This window comes from Gigantopelta aegis, chromosome 14 (assembly GCF_016097555.1).
Source record: "Gigantopelta aegis isolate Gae_Host chromosome 14, Gae_host_genome, whole genome shotgun sequence".
Taxonomy (NCBI): domain Eukaryota; kingdom Metazoa; phylum Mollusca; class Gastropoda; order Neomphalida; family Peltospiridae; genus Gigantopelta; species Gigantopelta aegis.
In genome coordinates, this window is record NC_054712.1 from 52735376 (window position 1) to 52757722 (window position 22347).

The 22347-nt window shown below is 38.0% G+C and overlaps 1 protein-coding gene across 2 annotated transcripts in view; it reads right to left on the reverse strand.

Moving 5' to 3' along the window:
* Nucleotides 1–2687: 2687 nt before the first annotated feature.
* The window catches only part of LOC121388142 (b(0,+)-type amino acid transporter 1-like), a 44962-nt gene continuing 25302 nt past the window's right edge, over nucleotides 2688–22347 (reverse strand). For both annotated transcript variants that reach the window (XM_041519377.1, XM_041519378.1), the window contains exons 5-13: nucleotides 21700–21825; nucleotides 20644–20743; nucleotides 18322–18366; nucleotides 13972–14095; nucleotides 12842–12945; nucleotides 12158–12254; nucleotides 10940–11089; nucleotides 6852–7020; nucleotides 2688–5460 (exon numbers count right to left, since the gene is read on the reverse strand). In XM_041519377.1, the coding sequence (XP_041375311.1) occupies nucleotides 5402–5460; nucleotides 6852–7020; nucleotides 10940–11089; nucleotides 12158–12254; nucleotides 12842–12945; nucleotides 13972–14095; nucleotides 18322–18366; nucleotides 20644–20743; nucleotides 21700–21825 (974 nt within the window). In that variant the 3' untranslated portion in view covers nucleotides 2688–5401. The remainder of the gene's footprint in view (nucleotides 5461–6851; nucleotides 7021–10939; nucleotides 11090–12157; nucleotides 12255–12841; nucleotides 12946–13971; nucleotides 14096–18321; nucleotides 18367–20643; nucleotides 20744–21699; nucleotides 21826–22347) is intronic.

Genomic DNA, 22347 nt, shown 5'->3' on the forward strand with positions numbered 1-22347 from the left:
CATTTAGTTGAACAAAATCCGGAAATATATCCGCACAAGTAGTCTGTTTGGCTGCGGTTATTTTATGGCAGATAGCTTTGTAATGGCAGCTATTCGACCGATGTTGATAGAGCAGAGCGTGTGATTTGCAAACGTGTGGTACGTGATAACACTATTAAAGACTTTTGAGGTTATGTTGTTCCTAGTCATTAACGCTAAACGTAAAAGCGCGTACAGTGAAACCTCTCAAAACCAGACTCTCTGTAAACCGGAATTCCTCCCCCAAACCAAACATTTTTCACGGTCCTTTTTTTACAATCAGTATAGAACGTAACCTTTCTAAACCGGATACCTCTTAAAACCGGACATTTTACTTGGTCCCGAGGGTGTCTGGTTTAGAGGGGTTTCATTGTAGTAAGTTGGAAAATTTGTGCCCAATCCTTTTGTTATTTATGTAATAAAAAACATTTTGAATCGTAAAAACAATGTGATCTGTGGCCACTTTCCTTCTTTCTTCTTCTTCTTCTTCTTCTTCTATTCTGTCTGTGGGATGGTGCATATAAATATCCCTTGCTGCCAATTAAAAAGAGTAGCCCATGAAGTGGCGACAGCGGGTTTCCTCCTTCAATAACTGTGTGATCCTTAACCATATGTCTGACGCCGTATAACCGTAAATAAAATGTGTTGAGTGCGTCGTTAAATAAAACATTTCCTTCCTTCCTTTCTTCTTCTTTTTAACCATTACCACGGGTACCATGCGCAGTCTTTACCATGTAAAATTCTCCTTTATTTTATGTGGATGTTGAAGTAACGAACATCTTGACGACTTATCGGCCTCGGTGGCGTCGTGGTTAGGCCATCGGTCTACAAGCTGGTAGGTACTGGGTTCGGATCCCAGTCGAGGCATGGGATTTTTAATCCAGATACCGACTCCAAACCCTGAGTGAGTGCTCCGCAAGGCTCAATGGGTAGGTGTAAACCACTTGCACCGACCAGTGATCCATAACTGGTTCAACAAAGGCCAAGGTTTGTGCTATCCTGCCTGTGGGAAGCGCAAATAAAAGATCCCTTGCTGCCTGTCGTAAAAGAGTAGCATATGTGGCGACAGCGGGTTTCCTCTAAAAAACAATGTCAGAATGACCATATGTTTGACGTCCAATAGCCGATGATAAGATAAAAAATCAATGTGCTCTAGTGGCGTCGTTAAATAAAACAAACTTTACTTTTACTTTTTATCTTGACGACTTGTATGTGTCGTTGGGCGTCTTACACGAGCTGTCTAAACTGTCTAATTATGATAATGTTTGTGAACATTGGCTTAGAAGATATTCAGGGTCATCGCGGGTTACCGCTGACAGGTACGGAGTGGGTGGGGCTAAGATTTGCCCATTGAGGAGTGAATGGAAAGCATGCGATGGTGAACCATTTACGTTGACATGCCTATTCGTGTAACAAAATATTTGTATACGTATTGTGCATTCTGTGTTTGCATTTCTTTTCATGCATGCGTAAAGAAAACAGCTAATATGTTAATGTTAAATGTAAAATTCGCAGATTTATTATGATGCGAATGACAGCCGAGTCGTAACCATTTGTAGGTGCGGGGCGTTGCCCAGTGGTAAAACGTTCGCTTGATGCGGGGTCGGTTTAGTACCGATACTCGTCGTTGGGCCCATTGAGCTATTTCTAGTTCCAGCCAGTGCACCATGACAGACATATCAAAGGTCGTGGTATGTGCTATCCGGTCTGCTGGATGGTGCACATAAAATTTCCCTTGTTACTAATGGAAAAATGTAGCGTGTTTTCTCTCTAAGACCGTATGTCAAAATTACCAAACGTTTGACACCCAATAGTCGATGATTAATAAATCAATGTCGTTAAACATAATAAACAAAATATTTTACCACAAGTAATGATAACAATTATTTAGAAAACTAAAAACAAACAACACAACACAACACAACACAAAGAGCAATACATGATATGTTGTATTGTATAGAATAATAAAGGTTACACATGTATCAACCAGTGAAAGGCATATTGTCACAGACCAATGACCAATTTAATTGTCTAACAAAGTATTACCTGTACAAAAATAATTTGATTTGTCCCTAAATGTACTTTATTCAACCATCTTCATAACCACCATACTCCATTTATTAATGATATTTTGTAAAAATAATTGAATTATGGCAATAGTCCATAATTCAAAAATTAAAACTGCCAAGAGGGTTGACATGGATTTCACTCCATCATGGTTCAGTTGAGGTGATGTAATAGTTAGATTTGGTTTCCAACAATTAATGTAATTTTTAGCTATTATCCATTTTTAAAGAAATAAGGTCCTTAAATCCGTGACAGTATGCCTTGAAAATCATATAATCCTTTTCTGAAAACCTACTAGTATACTAAAGCTCTCTGTAACCATATACCCGTGACATAACCTCAACATTACATTATGACATTTAGGAACAATAATTGCATATTTATTTAAACTTAAAGAGTAGTGGCACAATGTATGGGTTTTCTTTCTCCCACCCCAGCTAAATACGCCCATTGTAGTGGTGGCAAGGGTTTGACCACTACTCAATGTCTTTCCATTTAGGCGTATGGGATTGCACTTTACTGGGGGGGAGGGGGAGGGAGGGGGAGGGGGAGGGAGAATTTGCCCTGAAATTCTTTAGGGTAGTTATCGTGTCCGCATAAAGTAACACACACACACACACACACACACACACACACACACACACACACACACACACACACAACCTTTCTGCGACCCTCGTCTCTCTACGATCTTCAGAATAATGATGGAATGCAAACCCCCGCATCCCCCCTCCTCCCATTTCCATACATTACGCCACTGCCTAGAACACATTAAATAATGAACACATGAGATTCACATTCCAACAATAAGAATACACAATAAATTGCTTTCATAGATATAAAACTGTATGGATTCTATATAGATAGACACCGGCCTCGGTGGCGCAGCGGTTAAGCCATCGGACTACAGGCTGGTAGGTACAGTGTTCGCAAACCGGTACCGTCTCCAGCCCAGAATGAGTTCTTAATGGCTCAATGGGTAGGTGTAAGTCCACTACACCCTCTTCTCTCTCTCACTAACCACTAACCAACTGACAACTAACCCGCTGTCCTGGACAGACAGCGCAGATAGATGAGGTGTGTACCCAGGACAGCGTGCTTGAATCTTAATTGGATATAAGCACGAAAATAAGTTGGAATGAAAATATAGACAGACAATGTAATTATCTTTACAAATAAGCGACAGACCTTTTATAGCCATGAGACATTCAACTATTGTTATTACGTTATGTGGCGATTTAGACATTTCAAATTTAGAAAAACCACATTCAAATGATATGCTGAAATTCATTTTTTATTACATACCTAATGCTAGTATCAGACTACCAACTGCCAGCAGAAAGTTTACCAACTTTCTTCTGTCACGACTTCTACTACTGCGGTCCAGTTGCTAGTCTGAGCGTGCATTACAACTCAACACGACGCCCAATTGTTAGTCTGAGCGCATTTACAACTCAACGCAACTGTCGAGTTGGCCAACTTTTTGCTGGCACTTGACAGTTTGAGCATTGCATTAGTGATATTTGTATAACATGTTTATAGACTCTCTGTTTCAAGAATAGTCTCGGTATGGTCGAGACTTATTTTATTTTTTTTATTTTTTTAGGTCTTGTTTGTCTGGATGTTTATAAACTGTAATTTTCGGATAATTATTTGAATTTTCTTATTTGAATCGTTATCATGTTATATCGTGCAAGTCAAAAAAGAATAATAATATAAAGAGTAAAACGTGTTTGTGTTTAGTTTGGATCGCGCAGATATATAAAATTAAATACGACAAAAGTTGAAAATAAATTTCAAAAACTATATGAATATAAATTTCTGTTTCAATAACAATATGTCAAAGGTATTACGTTTTTCTTTAAGCACAAAAATACCTATGTCATAAAAAGTGTTGAAATTGGAAGCACCGTCTATGAATATCCTTAATTACACACTATTATTTCACGTATTTGTTATTAATTGTTATTAGTATGCTCTCTGTTATTCCTATTTATCTACCAATCTCTCTTCTTTATAATATTATTTGCATTATTATGTTCTTTCAGACTGTTTCTCGTCACTCTTTTCTCTCTCTCTCCTTATAACCATCCATTTTTCTTTCTGCCTCTCTCTCTCTCTCTCTCTCTCTCTCTCTCTCTCTCTCTCTCTCTCTCACACTCTCTCTCTTTCACACTCTCTTTCACACTCACTCTCTCTCTCTCTCTCTCTCTCTCTCTCTCTCTCTCTCTCTCTCTCTCTCTCTCTCTCTCTCTCTCTCTCGGGCGAGACTAGTTATGCAATAGAGGAACTTGTTGGTCTATTTCAACATTGAAAAAACAGGTGGGGGGGGGGAGTACAGCAATAAACGAATTTTATATAAAATTTTATATTGAAATTAGTTTCCCGCATACTTCATAATTCACCCGAATCATTTCGTATACCCTCGGCACAATCACGAATGTTTTCAAATTCTTTTCAAATCACTGGCATGATGTTGCAGTAAGGTTATGATTGGTCGAATGACAGGTCAACTGGACATGAACTCCAACGGGGTGCTGTTAGATCCACAGGTAATAGTAATTAACCAGTGGAGCTAATTTTAATTAGATTGACCAGAATGGAAAATAATTAAATTTTTTAATATAATGCTGAGCATTGCGACAGCAAACTACACGTGTGTTCAAAATAAATATACTAGCAATTTTGAAGGTGTAGAACTGATTCAAACTAGGACAATTGGCCATTGCATCCTTTTGACTGTTACGACAAGGCGAGATCTAGCTTAATCGGTAGAGCGGTCGCCTCCTCGGTGGGCCTATTCTCTGACCGACGTTTTCCCCATTCCAACCAGTGCCCCCACGGCTGTTGTATCAAGGTCTGGGGTATGTGCTACCCTGTCTGTGAAAAAGCACATACAAGATCTGTTGCTGTTAATGTAGAGATATAGCAGGTTTCCGATGAAAACTACGTCATAAAATATATTTGGAGTTACTACAAACACCAGGAAGAAAACGTGTTTTGTTTAACGACACCACTAGAGCACACTGGTTTAATAGGCAATGATTAATAAATCAATATGCTCTAGTAGTGACATTAAACAAAACACATTTTCTTCATGGTGTTTGTAGCATCTCCAAATACATTTTATGTGAAATAGAAAAAGTTCTTATGTCTGCAACAAGTGATTTTACGGATTTTATAAGATATACCTTTCAGTCAGAAAAACATAAATCAAAACGACTGATATATGAACACATCCGCATTTAAAATATCCATCTCACAATTTACTTCCATTGCGTTCAATTAAAACTAGGTCCTATTAACATACAAACTGTTATTCCACTTTAGTTGGAACAATTTGTAGAACTTTTTGAAACAGTTTCGTCAACGTATCTGAAAAACAAAATACACACATATTAAACTCTGACATACAATATTAGACAAAAATCCAATGGACGGTGCACCACAAAACTTCGAAGTGCCCCAAAGATCCCGTATTGAACGTATGAATATAATTCATTTTAATTATAATTATTGTCGTGCTTATATCCAATTAAGATTCAAGCACGCTGTCCTGGACACACACCTCGCTTATCTGCCCAGACCAGAGGATTAGTGGTTAGTGGCCTTACACTGACCCACGAGTCGTTAATTTAAAGACACTTGTCGGGATCCCACGAAACCGATTAAAATGTTCAGGCAGTGTTATGACAAGTCCACCACTGCTGGCCACTTTATATACACAATATTGATGCTAGGTCCCTTCTGCAAAGAATATGCTATTTGATATCCTGACAGTGGTGCCTGCTTGTTTCATGGCAATCTAAGTGAAATAATGTTCTTAGTTATTAGATGGGTAGAAATAAAAAGTTTAAGTTTGTTTTGTTTAACAACACCACTAGAACATACAGAATTTATTAACCATCGGCTATTGGATGTCAAACATTTGGGGTTTTTTTTTACACATAGACTTAGAGAGGAAACCCGCTACATTTTTCTATTAGAGCAAGTGATCTTTTATATGTACTATCCCACAGACAGGATAGCACATACCATGGCCTTTGGGTGTGAGCCGGTACAGAGACGAATCCAGTATCTACTAAAGCTAAAGTCCGATGGCTTAACTACGACACCAAAGAAGGCCGTTATGAAGATGGATTTTTTTCTTTTTAATTGGAAATATTTATCAGCTAGGTGTTTTGGGAGAGAGATTCCATCCATCCATCCATCCATTTAATTAATTAATTATTTATTAATTAATTAATTAATTTATTTATTGTTACAATGATATGGAAATATATTACAATAAAAATACAGTACAATAAAATATTACACACCAATAAACAAAATATAGTTATCTGTATGCGACGGGTGATAAAATCAGAATCAGTTTATTCGCCAAAGCCAGCATGACTATAGGCACAATAGGAAACTGTATCAAAGGTCGTGGTATGTGTTATCCTGTCTGTGGGATGGTGCATATAAAAGATCCCTTCCTACTACTGGAAAAATACCTGTCCTGGACGGAAGAGCCGGCCGAGGCCGGCACCTGCGCCCATGACAGGCATTCGCTACAACAACTTGTTCTGAATCTGCACGTAAAACCTTATTACCTAACCTAGCCTGACCTTACTGAAGCAAAATGTAACAGGCTTTCTCTCTGAGGCTATATATAAAAATTATTAAAGGTTTGACATCCATTAGCCGATGATCAATAAATAAATGTGCTTTAGTGGTGCCATTATACAAAACAACCTTTCAACAGGAGACTGTGTGTTACGTACCCATTCCTGGCGGATGAATCTTCATATGTACGAAAGGCACGTAGATGACGAAGCCGCTCAGTATGAAGAGCACGGCATACAGGAACTGTACTTTAGGGTCCTGGATAATGGGTCCTATCACTAAGTAGCACGCCATTAGCAGCACGATCACTGGGATTACAGTAGGAACCTGCAATTAAATAATGTGGTATACATCACACGGTGGATGAGATTGCAGTAGATACCTGCAATAAAATAAATGTGGTATACATCACACGGTAGCTGAGATTGCAGTAGGTACCTGCAATAAAATAATGTGGTATACATCACACGGTGGCTGAGATTGCAGTAGGTACCTGCAATACAATAATGTGGTATACATCACACGGTGGCTGAGATTGCAGTAGGTACCTGCAATACAATAATGTGGTATACATCACACGGTGGCTGAGATTGCAGTAGGTACCTGCAATAAAATAATGTGGTATACATCACACGGTGGCTGAGATTGCAGTAGGTACCTGCAATAAAATAATGTGGTATACATCACACGGTGGCTGAGATTGCAGTAGGTACCTGCAATAAAATAAAGTGGTATACATCACACGGTGGCTGAGATTGCAGTAGGAACCTGCAATAAAATAATGTGGTATAAATCACACGGTGGCTGAGATTGCAGTAGGTACCTGCAATACAATAATGTGGTATACATCACACGGTGGCTGAGATTGCAGTAGGTACCTGCAATAAAATAATGTGGTATACATCACACGGTAGCTGAGATTGCAGTAGGAACCTGCAATAAAATAAATGTGGTATACATCACACGGTGGCTGAGATTGCAGTAGGAACCTGCAATAAATAATGTGGTATACATCACACGGTGGCTGGGATTGCAGTAGGTACCTGCAATAAAATAATGTGGTATACATCACACGATGATTCGGATGGCAGTAGGTACCTGCAATAAAATAATGTGGTATACATCACACGGTGGCTGGGATTGCAGTAGGTACCTGCAATAAAATAATGTGGTATACATCACACGATGATTCGGATGGCAGTAGGTACCTGCAATAAAATAATGTGGTATACATCACACGATGATTGAGATTGCAGTAGGTACCTACAATAAAATAATGTGGTATACATCACACGATGGCTGGGATTACAGTAGGTACCTGCAATAAAATAATGTGGTATATATCACACGGTGGCTGGGATTGCAGTAGGTACCTGCAATAAAATAAAGTGGTATACATCAAACGGTGGATGAGATTGCAGTAGGTACCTACAATAAAATAATGTGGTATACATCACACGGTGGATGAGATTGCAGTAGGAACCTGCAATAAAATAAATGTGGTATACATCACACGGTGGCTGAGATTGCAGTAGGAACCTGCAATAAAATAATGTGGTATACATCACACGGTGGCTGGGATTGCAGTAGGTACCTGCAATAAAATAATGTGGTATACATCACACGATGATTCGGATGGCAGTAGGTACCTGCAATAAAATAATGTGGTATACATCACACGATGGCTGGGATTACAGTAGGTACCTACAATAAAATAATGTGGTATACATCACACGATGGCTGGGATTACAGTAGGTACCTGCAATAAAATAATGTGGTATATATCACACGGTGGCTGGGATTGCAGTAGGTACCTGCAATAAAATAAAGTGGTATACATCAAACGGTGGATGAGATTGCAGTAGGTACCTACAATAAAATAATGTGGTATACATCACACGGTGGATGAGATTGCAGTAGGAACCTGCAATAAAATAAATGTGGTATACATCACACGGTGGCTGAGATTGCAGTAGGAACCTGCAATAAAATAATGTGGTATACATCACACGGTGGCTGGGATTGCAGTAGGTACCTGCAATAAAATAATGTGGTATACATCACACGATGATTCGGATGGCAGTAGGTACCTGCAATAAAATAATGTGGTATACATCACACGGTGGCTGGGATTGCAGTAGGTACCTGCAATAAAATAATGTGGTATACATCACACGATGATTCGGATGGCAGTAGGTACCTGCAATAAAATAATGTGGTATACATCACACGGTGGCTGAGATTGCAGTAGGAACCTGCAATAAAATAATGTGGTATACATCACACGATGGCTGGGATTACAGTAGGTACCTGCAATAAAATAATGTGGTATATATCACACGGTGGCTGGGATTGCAGTAGGTACCTGCAATAAAATAAAGTGGTATACATCAAACGGTGGATGAGATTGCAGTAGGTACCTACAATAAAATAATGTGGTATACATCACACGGTGGATGAGATTGCAGTAGGAACCTGCAATAAAATAAATGTGGTATACATCACACGGTGGCTGAGATTGCAGTAGGAACCTGCAATAAAATAATGTGGTATACATCACACGGTGGCTGGGATTGCAGTAGGTACCTGCAATAAAATAATGTGGTATACATCACACGATGATTCGGATGGCAGTAGGTACCTGCAATAAAATAATGTGGTATACATCACACGGTGGCTGGGATTGCAGTAGGTACCTGCAATAAAATAATGTGGTATACATCACACGATGATTCGGATGGCAGTAGGTACCTGCAATAAAATAATGTGGTATACATCACACGGTGGCTGAGATTGCAGTAGGAACCTGCAATAAAATAATGTGGTATACATCACACGTGGCTGGGATTGCAGTAGGTACCTGCAATAAAATAATGTGGTATACATCACACGATGATTCGGATGGCAGTAGGTACCTGCAATAAAATAATGTGGTATACATCACACGGTGGCTGGGATTGCAGTAGGTACCTGCAATAAAATAAAGTGGTATACATCACACGGTGGATGAGATTGCAGTAGGTACCTACAATAAAATAATGTGGTATACATCACACGGTGGATGAGATTGCAGTAGGTACCTGCAATAAAATAATGTGGTATACATCACACGGTAGCTGAGATTGCAGTAGGAACCTGCAATAAAATAAATGTGGTATACATCACACGGTGGCTGAGATTGCAGTAGGAACCTGCAATAAAATAATGTGGTATACATCACACGGTGGCTGGGATTGCAGTAGGTACCTGCAATAAAATAATGTGGTATACATCACACGATGATTCGGATGGCAGTAGGTACCTGCAATAAAATAATGTGGTATACATCACACGGTGGCTGGGATTGCAGTAGGTACCTGCAATAAAATTATGTGGTATACATCACACGATGATTCGGATGGCAGTAGGTACCTGCAATAAAATAATGTGGTATACATCACACGGTGGCTGAGATTGCAGTAGGAACCTGCAATAAAATAATGTGGTATACATCACACGGTGGCTGGGATTGCAGTAGGTACCTGCAATAAAATAATGTGGTATACATCACACGATGATTCGGATGGCAGTAGGTACCTGCAATAAAATAATGTGGTATACATCACACGATGATTGAGATTGCAGTAGGTACCTACAATAAAATAATGTGGTATACATCACACGATGGCTGGGATTACAGTAGGTACCTGCAATAAAATAATGTGGTATATATCACACGGTGGCTGGGATTGCAGTAGGTACCTGCAATAAAATAATGTGATTATACAATAATTGGTATTGCAGTAGGTATCTACAAGAAAATAATGTGGTATACATCACATGATGATTGGGAATGCAGTAGGTGCCTGCAATAAAATAATGTAATAAAAATAATGTGATTATACAATAATTGGTATTGCAGTAGGTATCTACAATAAAAGAATGTGGTATACATCACATGATGATTGGGAATGCAGTAGGTGCCTGCAATAAAATAATGTAATAAAATAATGTAGTTATACAATAATTGGTATTGCAGTAGGTATATATATAGTAAAATAATGTAGTTATACAATAATTGGTATTGCAGTAAGTATCTACAATAAAATAATGTAGTTATACAATAATTGGTATTGCAGTAGGTATCTATAGTAAAATAATGTGATTATACAATAATTAGTATTGCAGCAGGTATCTACAATAAAATAATGTGGTATACATTATAAAATCCAGTTTCTTGATTAATTAACATCTGTGCTATATTTACCCTGTAAGGTCGTTTCAGGTCTTTATGCGTCACTCTGAGGAGCAGCAAGGTGAAGGTTGTGAACCCGTACACGAGCCAGGACGAGAAGCCGAAGAAGTCTATCAGGGTGGATATGTCTCCAGGAATGATCATCAGAATGGAAACCAGGCACTGAAACGAAGGCAAGCGCTCTCGGTGACATAACCTAATCGGAACACACAAAACCATTGGCAGTTTTAAACCTGTATCTCTGTATCAAGGTAGAGTTTCAGTGATGTTTTCACAATGTGGCATCACTGTCGGGTGCTTGGTCTCCAGGGAGATCGCCATTCTACAGGACGACCGCTGTTTTCCAGAACTACCATTCTCCAGGACTACCACTCTCTGTGAGACCACTAATTTTCAGGAGGACTGCCACTCTTCAGGAGGACTAACACTGCAGAAGAATCGCTATTCTCCAAGATGATTGCCATTCTCCAAAGGGACTGTCACTCCTAGAGAACTGCCACTCTACATGAGGACTTCCACTCTGGTATTATTGCCAATCTATAAGAGGACTTCCATGCTCTATATTGATTCTCACTCTTCAAGAAGACTTACACTCTCTGTATTGATTAGCACTCTCCAAGAGGACTTCCACTATTTATATTGATTCCCATTATTCAAGAGGACTTCCACTCTTTATATTGATTCCCATTCTTCAAGAGGACTTCCACTCTCCGTGCTAATTATCACTGCCACTATGCAAGATGATATTACTATTTCCACATAGCCTGTGGGTGGACTATTACTCTTAAGACTGGTTTGCCAAAATTTAACTTTCACATAATTCAATGGACATTTAAACTGTTGTAATGGTATACAATCAAGAGTCACTGTCCACTTTGTTACCCTACAGTAAAGGTACTCTTTCACAATGCAGACTTCATAAAATCGTTTGCGATGACTATAATAGTCGTCATTTTGAAATATAATCTCCATAAAATATTTATTATTGAAATCAAGACTGGGAAGAGAAAATCCAATTATATATATACATACACACATACATACATACATACACACACACACACACGTACGTTTTTCCCGGGGGGGGGGGGGAGACGATCGCTGCTCAAATCGAGCAGGGCATTATTAGACGACACCCCACTTAATATTATCTAGATCAATAAGGCTTAAGGGGTATAAAACGTGACTAAAACTATTCCCGACATTGCAGCTTTAAATTATGAAACTTACGGTAAACATCATGGCAGGCACTGGCGTAAAACGACGGGAATGGATGAACGACAGGAATTGTGGGAAATTATGATCTCTAGCTGCCACGTAACACAGCCTGCAACATACACAAACACACATATATATATACTACAAATATACTCAACATGTAACACAACCTACAACATACAAACATAATACAGTGAAACCCCCACCTAACGACCACCCCGGTATTAAGACCACTCCTCTATTAAGACGACTTTTTTTAAAGCCCGGAATATTTCATTATCGTTTAAAAGGTAAAACTACCCCGGTATTAAGACCACCCCACTATTGCGGATTACTACCGGTAAAGTCGGTCCCAATGGTCGTTTTTAGTGCATTTCCACCCCGTCAAAGCGACCATATTATGATAGCAAATTTTCTGCATTTTTCGTGTACACTATGTGTTGAAAAGTCACGCATCTAATGGTTTCTGTGTTCTTGCTGATTGTTAACAAATGATAGGTAGTACAGTCAAAGAGTAATCATGCTACATTGTGGTCTTAGTAGCGGAGTGGTCTTAATACCGTTTCAAAGTCACAGACTCTTGTTTCACACTATTGCATCTTTATCCAGATGTGTCATAGGTTTGTAGATTAAACAAGCTTAGTGTCCACTTTAATGGTTTGAAACTAGGCTTTGCCACTTTAACAATGAGCCTACCTTCCAGAAGCGAAGAGAACTCCATTGGCAGCACCAAATGTAGACGCAGCGACCGAGAATGGAATGATCCATGACATCACGCCAAGAACACGATCCGCCCATGTCTGCAATAACAAAATACAGTGCATGTAGCGAAACTACTGTTATGTAAGTGCGTGTACGTGCGTACGTGGTGTGTACGTGCATGTGTATTGTGTGTGTCTGCGTTGTAATGTACATGTGGTATGTGTGTCTCCTTGTGTACTCGTGTATTCCAGAATTTGTTCTGAATACCATCTTCTCTCTGACTCTCTTTCTCTTCATCCTATCTCTTCAACCTACGCTCTTGTTCTTCAATCACACCCCACCCATCTCTGTTTTTTTCTTCTCTTTATCCCATAATTGTCTCCCTTTCTCTTCACCCTCACTCTATCTTTTACTGTCTCTTCCCCCAATCTCTTCATTATCATCTATCTTTCGACCAAGTGTCTATGGCTATACACATTATTTAGACTTTTATTTAAACACCACATACGAGCATGTGTTCAGGCGTATGTGTGTCTACATGTGTTTGTTCGTGGTGTTCGGGTGTTCGTGTCTTAGTTGGGTCATTTTTGTTTGTTATTGTTGGGGTTTTTTAATTCTTTTATATGTTGTTTTATATTTCTTGATAAAGGTTTGTAGTATGGTTTGTTTTGTGGGGCGTCTTCTTCTTAATTTTTTTGGGTGGGTAGGGTGGAGAGGGGGAATTAATACAAATAAAATCAACATATCTTAATTTGAGGACGGTACTGAATTTAAAATTCTGGAATAGCCTCCAGTATAGCAAATCTGAATGCATTACGACACGACGATGTTTTTATTATATATTTTACCATGTTTACACAGAATGAGACTCGCATAAAGTATCTGTTTGTCTGTCGGTTTGACTGTAGGCGCCTGTGTAGGAATGTATGCAGGGGTGGTGGTGTGGGGGTAGACTGTGGCGAACGAAGTTTATACAGGGCTTAAGTCATACTCCTCCGGAAAATACATTGGGAAAAGAAGAAGAAAATTTGCTTGAGCAAGGGGTTTCATCCTCCGAAACCTCTTCCTCCTCCTGTCAGTCAGTCTCTCTGTCTGTCTGTCTGTGTCTTTACTTTGTAACGTACCACGGCCACTGCGTGTGACAGAATGATTTCCTCTTTGGACATGACGCTCATATAGCCGACGTTGGCGAGGACGTAAAATGCCGTCGTCAGCGGGATGCCGATGATGATGGACAGTGGAAGGTTTCTGTGGAGGAAGACGAATATTACAATTAGCGCCTTTGCTGTTATTGGGTGATTTCAATGCCAGAACCAAATGTTATCCTGATTATATTACTCATGATGATATCTTTATTGATAATATTGATATGGAAAATTTCCTAAATGATATATCAAAGCTGGATAATATCGATATTCCTAGAGATAGGGCAAGCCAGGACAAGGGAAGGGTTAATGGACATGGGGCAAAACTTGTACAGCTGTGTAAAGTACATAATATATATATTCTAAACGGTAGATGTGGATATGATAAAAACATAGGGAAAGTAACCAGCAAAGACTCAAGCCTGATCGATTACGCAATCGGTACCTACCATGTTTTTGAAAATGTAACTGATTTCGATATCTGTGATTTTGACCCACTTTTCTCAGATATTCATTGTGCATTAGCACTTACATATAAATGCAATACTTACTCAAACACGCATGTTGATATTAGAAAGAATATAAGTGATGAAGTCGCGCCCAGTAACATTCGTAAGTGGATCCCAAGTAAACGAGAGGAATATATCAATAATATCGATAATAACTTAGTTCAAACAATTCTCTTAGTACTGGACGATGAATCTGTTGATATACAAGCACCTGTTAACCAAGCAGCCGACACGCTGAAAAATCTATTTTTAGACTCGGCAGTCTCAACATTTGGTCAAATGCGTGCTCGCGCTAACAACCGTGATAAAAAGTCCACTGCTAATAAGCGACCCTGGTTTGGGGTAAGATGTCAGTATTTGTGAAGGCAGTATAATGAATCAAAAACATTATACTCAAAACACAAAACAATAGAAAATAAAAAGAGGTTAATTAATGCCAGTAAGTCCTATAAGAAATGTATTTCTAACGCATACTCACAACACAGATTTAAAACTGAAAGGAAAATGAGAACATTACGACTAGACGATTCCAAGGGATTCTATAAAATATTAAAGGGACCACGCAAATCGGACATAAACGTTCCCCCAGTAAATGAATTCTTCAATTTCTTCAGTAATTTAAACAAGGGCGAACCGAATGAGGATAATACACCCGAATTTAATATGGACGAAGCACTAAATGAAGTAAACAATGACAGTATTATTAATGGACAATTCAGCGAAGATGAAATTTTAAAAGGCATAAAACAACTTAAAAATGATAAAGCTGCTGGTATTGACAAAGTCGTTAACGAGTACATTAAATCAACCGCAACAATTCTCTTGCCAGTTTACGTTAAACTTTTTAACATACTCATCGAGCACGGTGTTTTGCCGGAGGAATGGCTCAATGGTATCATCATACCAATTTTTAAAAATAAAGGAAACCGCCTATCGCCTGAAAACTACCGACCGATCACATTGCTTTGCTGTTGTTCTAGTTATTTACATCTATACTCAATAACCGTTTAAATATATTTATTGAAGAAAATAATATCATGAGTGAAGTCCAGGCTGCTTTTCGTAAAGGCTACTCCACAACAGACCACATATTCACCTTACATAATTTGATAGATATCTTGAAAAAAAGAAAAAAGAAGTTGTACTGCGCGTTTGTTGATTTTCAGAAAGCTTTCGACATGGTTTCACGAACTAATCTATGGCAAAAGTTATTATATAATAATATAAACGGCAAATTCTTTAGAATCATACACCAGATGTTCCAAGGCCTTAAATCACTTATATATGTAAACAACCAACACTCCGGGCTATTTCCATGCAACAACGGTATCCGGCAAGGCGAAAATTTATCACCTGTTTTATTTTCTTTATATTTAAATGATTTAGAAGACTACTTATTCAGTCATGGATGTGAAGGGCTTTCCCCTATCCCAGATAATCCCGAAAACCCAATTGACGTTGGTCTTCAACTTATCTGTCTGCTATAATGCTGATGATACAGCCCTCTTAGCAACAACTGCATCTGACCTACACTACAGCATACGTTAAACACTTTTTATGAATATTGCAAGACATGGAAACTTAAAATTAATATCACTAAAACGAAGGTAATTATTTTTAACGGTACAGCTAAAGACTACAGACATATTTTCAAAATAGGAAACACTGCTTTAGAAAATATTAAAGAGTATAAATATCTAGGAATTACATTTACTAATAAAAATAACTTCCGAATTACAAAGATGAGACTTAAACAACAAGCTACCAAAGCAATGTATTTTGTACTTGCAAAAGCCAAAGAACATTTTCTGTCAGTCGACTGTAAACTTAAAATGTTTGACTCTATGATCCTTCCAATTTTACTACATGGGTGCGAAATTTGGGGACATGAGAAAACTGATATCTTAAACGCTGTCCAAATACATTTTTTCAGACATATTTTACCAGTAAAAAAATCGACACCACTATTTATGTTATATGGAGAGCTGGGGAGAATGCCTATCGAGCTAACTATATACAGACGAATCGCCTGTTATTGGGCACGAATTGTATCGGGGAAACAATCTAAACTATCTTTCTTATTATATAGAGCAATGTTATTAGACCATCTTAGCAATAATACCAATTATAACTGGATCACTACAGTAAAAAATATCCTGAATAATTTAGGAATGAGCGATGTCTGGCTTTCCCAATCTTTTGTATCAGTTAAGGTCCTCTCTCAACAAATAAAAAATAGACAATATGACCAATATTTACAAACATGGAGTAACGAAATAGAACTCTCATCGAAAGGCACTACATACAGATATTACAAAGAACACCTCAGTCTAGAAAAATATTTTACTATTATCCCTGAAAAGATGTGGACAATTATTTTGAAAATCAGATTATCTAATCACTATTTGTCTATTGAAACTGGACGCTGGAATAACATACCTAAGAAAGATAGGCTATGTAACCTATGTGATGAAATAGACATTGGTGACGAATACCATTATATTTTTGTCTGTAAATATTTTCATGATTCCAGGGTCCAGTTTCTACATCCATATTATTATACACGACCAAATACTTTCAAATTCAAACAACTCATGAACAGTAAACGAATCAGTGTATTAAAGAATTTATCAAAATGTTATTACTAATATCTTTAAACGCTCAAAATGCACCCAAACTAACAGTATTTAAGGATTGTACTGTTTATACTGGAAAATAACTTATTTACTGCATATATTGTCAACCACCATCTTGTCATGTGTATATTGTGAAGTGAATGTGTGTACATATATACATTTATATTGTAAATCCCAAATTCTTCATGTATATATATACATATATATGTTCCTTTATATTATGTAGCCCTCCTATGCCGTTGCTGAACGGCCAGAGTGTAAATAAATTCTGTTCTGTTCTGTGGATATCAGTTTCCGTGAATTTAAAACATTCAAAGTGTTATGGTTGTATTTATATAACATGTTAAAATGACAAGCAAAAGAAACGTGTGGGTGGGGGTTTTTTTCAAGTAATATATTAGTTTACTGAAATGACATTGAATATTGTTTTTATATAATCTTATCCAGTTCATGTAATTTGTACTTTTTGACAAAAATTAAATTAACTTCAAGGGAATAACTTCATTATTGACAAAAAACAAATCCAGCACGAAAACGATGTTACCAATTGTCATGACGAAGTTGGCCAATTCTCCTATCTCTCGACTTCTAGTCTGAGCACTCTTACAACTCGATTCTACGACCGATTAGTTGTTAATATGAGAGCACCCGTCGCAAGATGCCCGAAACCTTAGTGGTACAGGTGCATGTTAAAGGTACTCTATATATATCTCTCTCTCTCTCTCTCTCTCTCTCTCTCTCTCTCTCTCTCTCTCTCTCTCTCTCTCTCTCTCTCTCTCTCTCTCTCTGTCTCTGTCTGTCTGTCTGTCTCTCTCTCTGTATGTCTCTCTCTGTCTCTCTCTGTGTCTATATGTGTCTCTCTATGTCTGTCTGTCTGTCTGTGTGTCTCTCTCTCTCTCTCTCTCTCTCTCTCTCTCTCTCTCTCTCTCTCTCTCTCTCTCTCTCTCTCTCTCTCTCTCTCTCTCTCTCTCTCTCTGTCTGTCTGTCTGTGTCTCTCTTTTTTGTGAATCAAAAATAATAACAACAGTAAAAACTAAACAATAGTAAAGTAAACAAAACAAAACAAAATAAAGAAATAAAAATTAAAAATAAATAATAATCTTATTATACTGAGGGGAAATAACTCGTAAAGTCTAACTTTACAAATTCTGTTGTACTAAATAATAGTAAGATTTTCTCTCTACCTGTTGGGATTCTTTAATTCTTCTGTTATAAAATTTAGATTATTCCTGAAATACATAAATCAAAGTATACATATAAGGAAATGATTGGTCCCATAAGCACAATTCTTCAATTATCAATAATTGACTCACTGTAATTACAGATCAAAAATTTAATTCTGAATTTGCTTTCTTCTTTTTATTTAATTTTATTTAATTATATATATATATATATATATATATATATATATATATATATATATATATATATATATATATAGGGATTAACTGGTTACTGTCTTAAGATATCGGCTTTATCCTGCGAAGGTTAGAATGGCGAATGCAGCGAGGCTCTGCCGAGCTGCTTTCGCCATTCGACCTGAGCAGGATAAAGCCGATATCATAAGACAGTAACCAGTTATTTCTTTTATCCTGCAATCCTACAGGAATATTCGGAAAATCATTATTATTCCAGTTTTGTGTACGCAAATCGCGTATTGCCAACCTAGCAAGGCTTTTGCCGTATGACGTCATGCAAGAGGCATGACGTCATTATTGTAAGACGCTAGTTACATTCTGTCACATTAAAAAAGCGTTTCTAAACTCTAATTCATAAATAAATATACAAGTTTAAAGTTATTTGTATTTACTGCACTTCAACAAATGATTTAAAGAGTATGTTTATTGAAAATCTACTCTGAAATACTCGAGTCGAGTCGGGCTTATGTCACGTGACCTATATTTTTGGTCAGTGACCGAAAATATAGAGATTTATCTAGTCATCATATCTTGCCAATGTATACAGTGGTTGCTGGATAAATATATAATTGTGGCATATTGTTTTTATTTTTATCCTGCGAAGGTTTAGAATGGCCATTCGACCTGAGCAGGATTAAGCCGATATCCTAAGAAAGTAACCCGTTTTATTACCCATATGGTTACAAATATCTTGGTACATATCAAAGTGATACGTCCTAATAGAACGCCAAGTGAGGAAAGGGGGTAGGGTTATTAAAAGGGTCGTTACACAGACACACTTCCAAGAAAACTTTATATATATATAATGTACATACTCAACAGATGTCATAATAAGCTTCTGTTGCAATAAGATCCTTAAAAAAGAATATTTGAGGTGCTGAGCCTAAACCTTATGTTAAATTTCCTCTGAAACATAAAACTGTGTGAATGGTATTTTGTAACGTTACAGAAAAAGTGTTATATGAGATCCTAATCATAAAAGGATTTCAATCGTGGTAACATATCTCAATTCTCCACTCCATTAACTCACAATCCTCCAGATTTTGTATTCCTAAATGCCCTGACAAACATGTTGGAATGTTTTTAATATAGTCACCTTTTAGCAGTTCTGTAAAAATATAACTGTCGTGGAAATGGGGGTATGGTAACAAAACGGGTAGATACACACAGAAAGCTGTGAATCCTGCAATGCTATCATAAATTTTCCATCCCTAGGGATGTAGGCCTTGAAAAAAATCACTATGAGCATTCGTCCCCCCAGGTGATACCAATTGGCCAAATTTTGGGTCCTGGCTCATGGACTTCAAAAATAAAAAGTAAAGTTTGTTTTATTTAACGACGCCACTAGAGCACATTGATTTTTAATCTTATCATCGGCTATTGGACGTCAAACATATGGTCATTCTGACACTGTTTTTAGAGGAAACCTACTGTCGCCACATAGGCTACTCTTTTTTACGACAGGCAGCAAGGGATCTTTTATTTGCGCTTCCCACAGGCAGGATAGCACAAACCATGGCCTTTGTTGAACCAGTTATGGATCACTGGTCGGTGCAAGTGGTTTACACCTACCCATTGAGCCTTGCGGAGCACTCACTCAGGGTTTGGAGTCGGTATCTGGATTAAAAATCCCATGCCTCGACTGGGATCCGAACCCAGTACCTACCAGCCTGTAGACCGATGGCCTGCCACGACGCCACCGAGGCCGGTAGTAACACTTCAACGTCATCACCACAACATTGAAGGAACGTCAACGAAACGAGCTGGGTGATATAAATTAAGATCGATTATGGGTGATAAGTAGGATATTAAACTCGCTACCATTTCGTATCATGTTTGTGTCCATCGTGAAATAAAAAAAATTATCAGTCGCTAAAGCTTATGACAACTGAAAATCATTACACTCATTACAATCATTAAACATGATATGAAATGGAAGCTTGTTTAATATCCTATAATTATATTCCTCGTGAAATAATTTTCTTTGTCACTCGCTTGTGACACCTGAAAATTATTTCACTCGGGACATAAACATGATATGATATGGAACTCATTTACTATCCTATATATACATTCTCTATAACTCACCATCCGTCATAAGACCACAGGCCATTATAAAATGCTATAGCTATAGTCGATGGTGATGTAGACGTATACTGGAAACCTTCAGAAAGAATATCCACATTTCCTGAAATAAATGCATGGATAGATGGATGAAAGAAAGAAAGAACGAACGAACGAACGAACGAACGAACGGATGAATGAAATTTTGTAATGAATGAAGGAATTATGGATGGGTGGATAGATGGACGGATGGGTTGGTAAGTGGGTGGACGAATGAATATAAATATTATGACGTCACACCAACATTTGGGTAAGCAATTTAAAATAATCAATTAAAAATATCTCCATATTAGTAAAGATATGTATACAAGAAAATGCCATATTTTATATCCACAAAACGTTACAGTGAATTTTACCATCCACAATTATCCATAAAGCAGAATTAGGAACCCGTTGCTGGCACCTAGGCTATTCTACCGAAAAGCAGCAAGATATCCTTTATATGCACATTCCCATGAACATGATACCACATAACACACCCTTTGGTGTACCAGTTGTGGAGCGCTGGTTGGGATACGACAAAAGCCTCAGCCCATTGATGTCTATTACGCGAAGGGCGGGATTTAGCTCCGTCGGTAGAGCGCTCATAGGATCGAACCACCTCAATGGATCTATGATTGTTTTTTTGTTTTCTTCCAGTCGTAACCAGTGCACCAACACCGGTATATCAAAGGCCATGGTATGTGCTGTCCTATCTGGGGAAAATGCACATAAAAGATCCCTTGCTGCTAATTGGAAAAATGTAGTGGGTTTTCTCAAGAACTATGAGTAAAAAATTATCGATGATGAACCAATCATAATGCTCTAGCGGTGTCTTTAAAGAAAGCAATGTTTTAAACGTTATATCGTACCCAAGACGAGCGCTCTTTTACTTACTTGCACCACTCCACCCCCCACCCCATCCACCCCCCCCCCCCCCCCCCCCCCCCCCCCCCCCCCCCCCCCGGCACCCAATGAAGGATGAAGATATATGTAGGCGGTGGTGGATGGGTGTTTGGGGAGGGCGGGGCCGATACTCACCAAGACATATCATGTATATCCCTCCAATACTGATGATGGCCAAGGCAATAAGCTTGATAACCATCATGACGTTCTGTATCGTGACCGCTAGCTTAACGCTATAGCTGTTGATGAATGCTATCAATACTGGAAACAAAAGAGTACACATTAACTTAGCTAACAAAACAGGGTGAAATGCATGTACTTTCTTATCTCTCTTTGTCTGTCTGTCTCTGTCTCTGTCTATATGTCTCTGCCTGTCTGTCTCTGTCTCTCTCTCTCTCTCTCTCTCTCTCTCTCTCTCTCTCTCTCTCTCTCTCTCTCTCTCTCTCTCTCTCTCTCTCTATATATATATAGATATATATATATATATATATATATATATAGACACAACACACTGTATTATGCATATACACACATAAACACACAAACACAATACATACATACGCATATATATATATATATATATATATATATATATATATATATATATATATATATATATATATACACACACACACACGCGCGCGCGCGAGCACACACACACATACAAACACAAACAAACACATACAATGCATACAAACATACACATACACCCATTCATCCATGCATACATAAAGGCGACGTCACAGATACAAGTCACTCGTGGTTATTCTTGTACGAAGCACT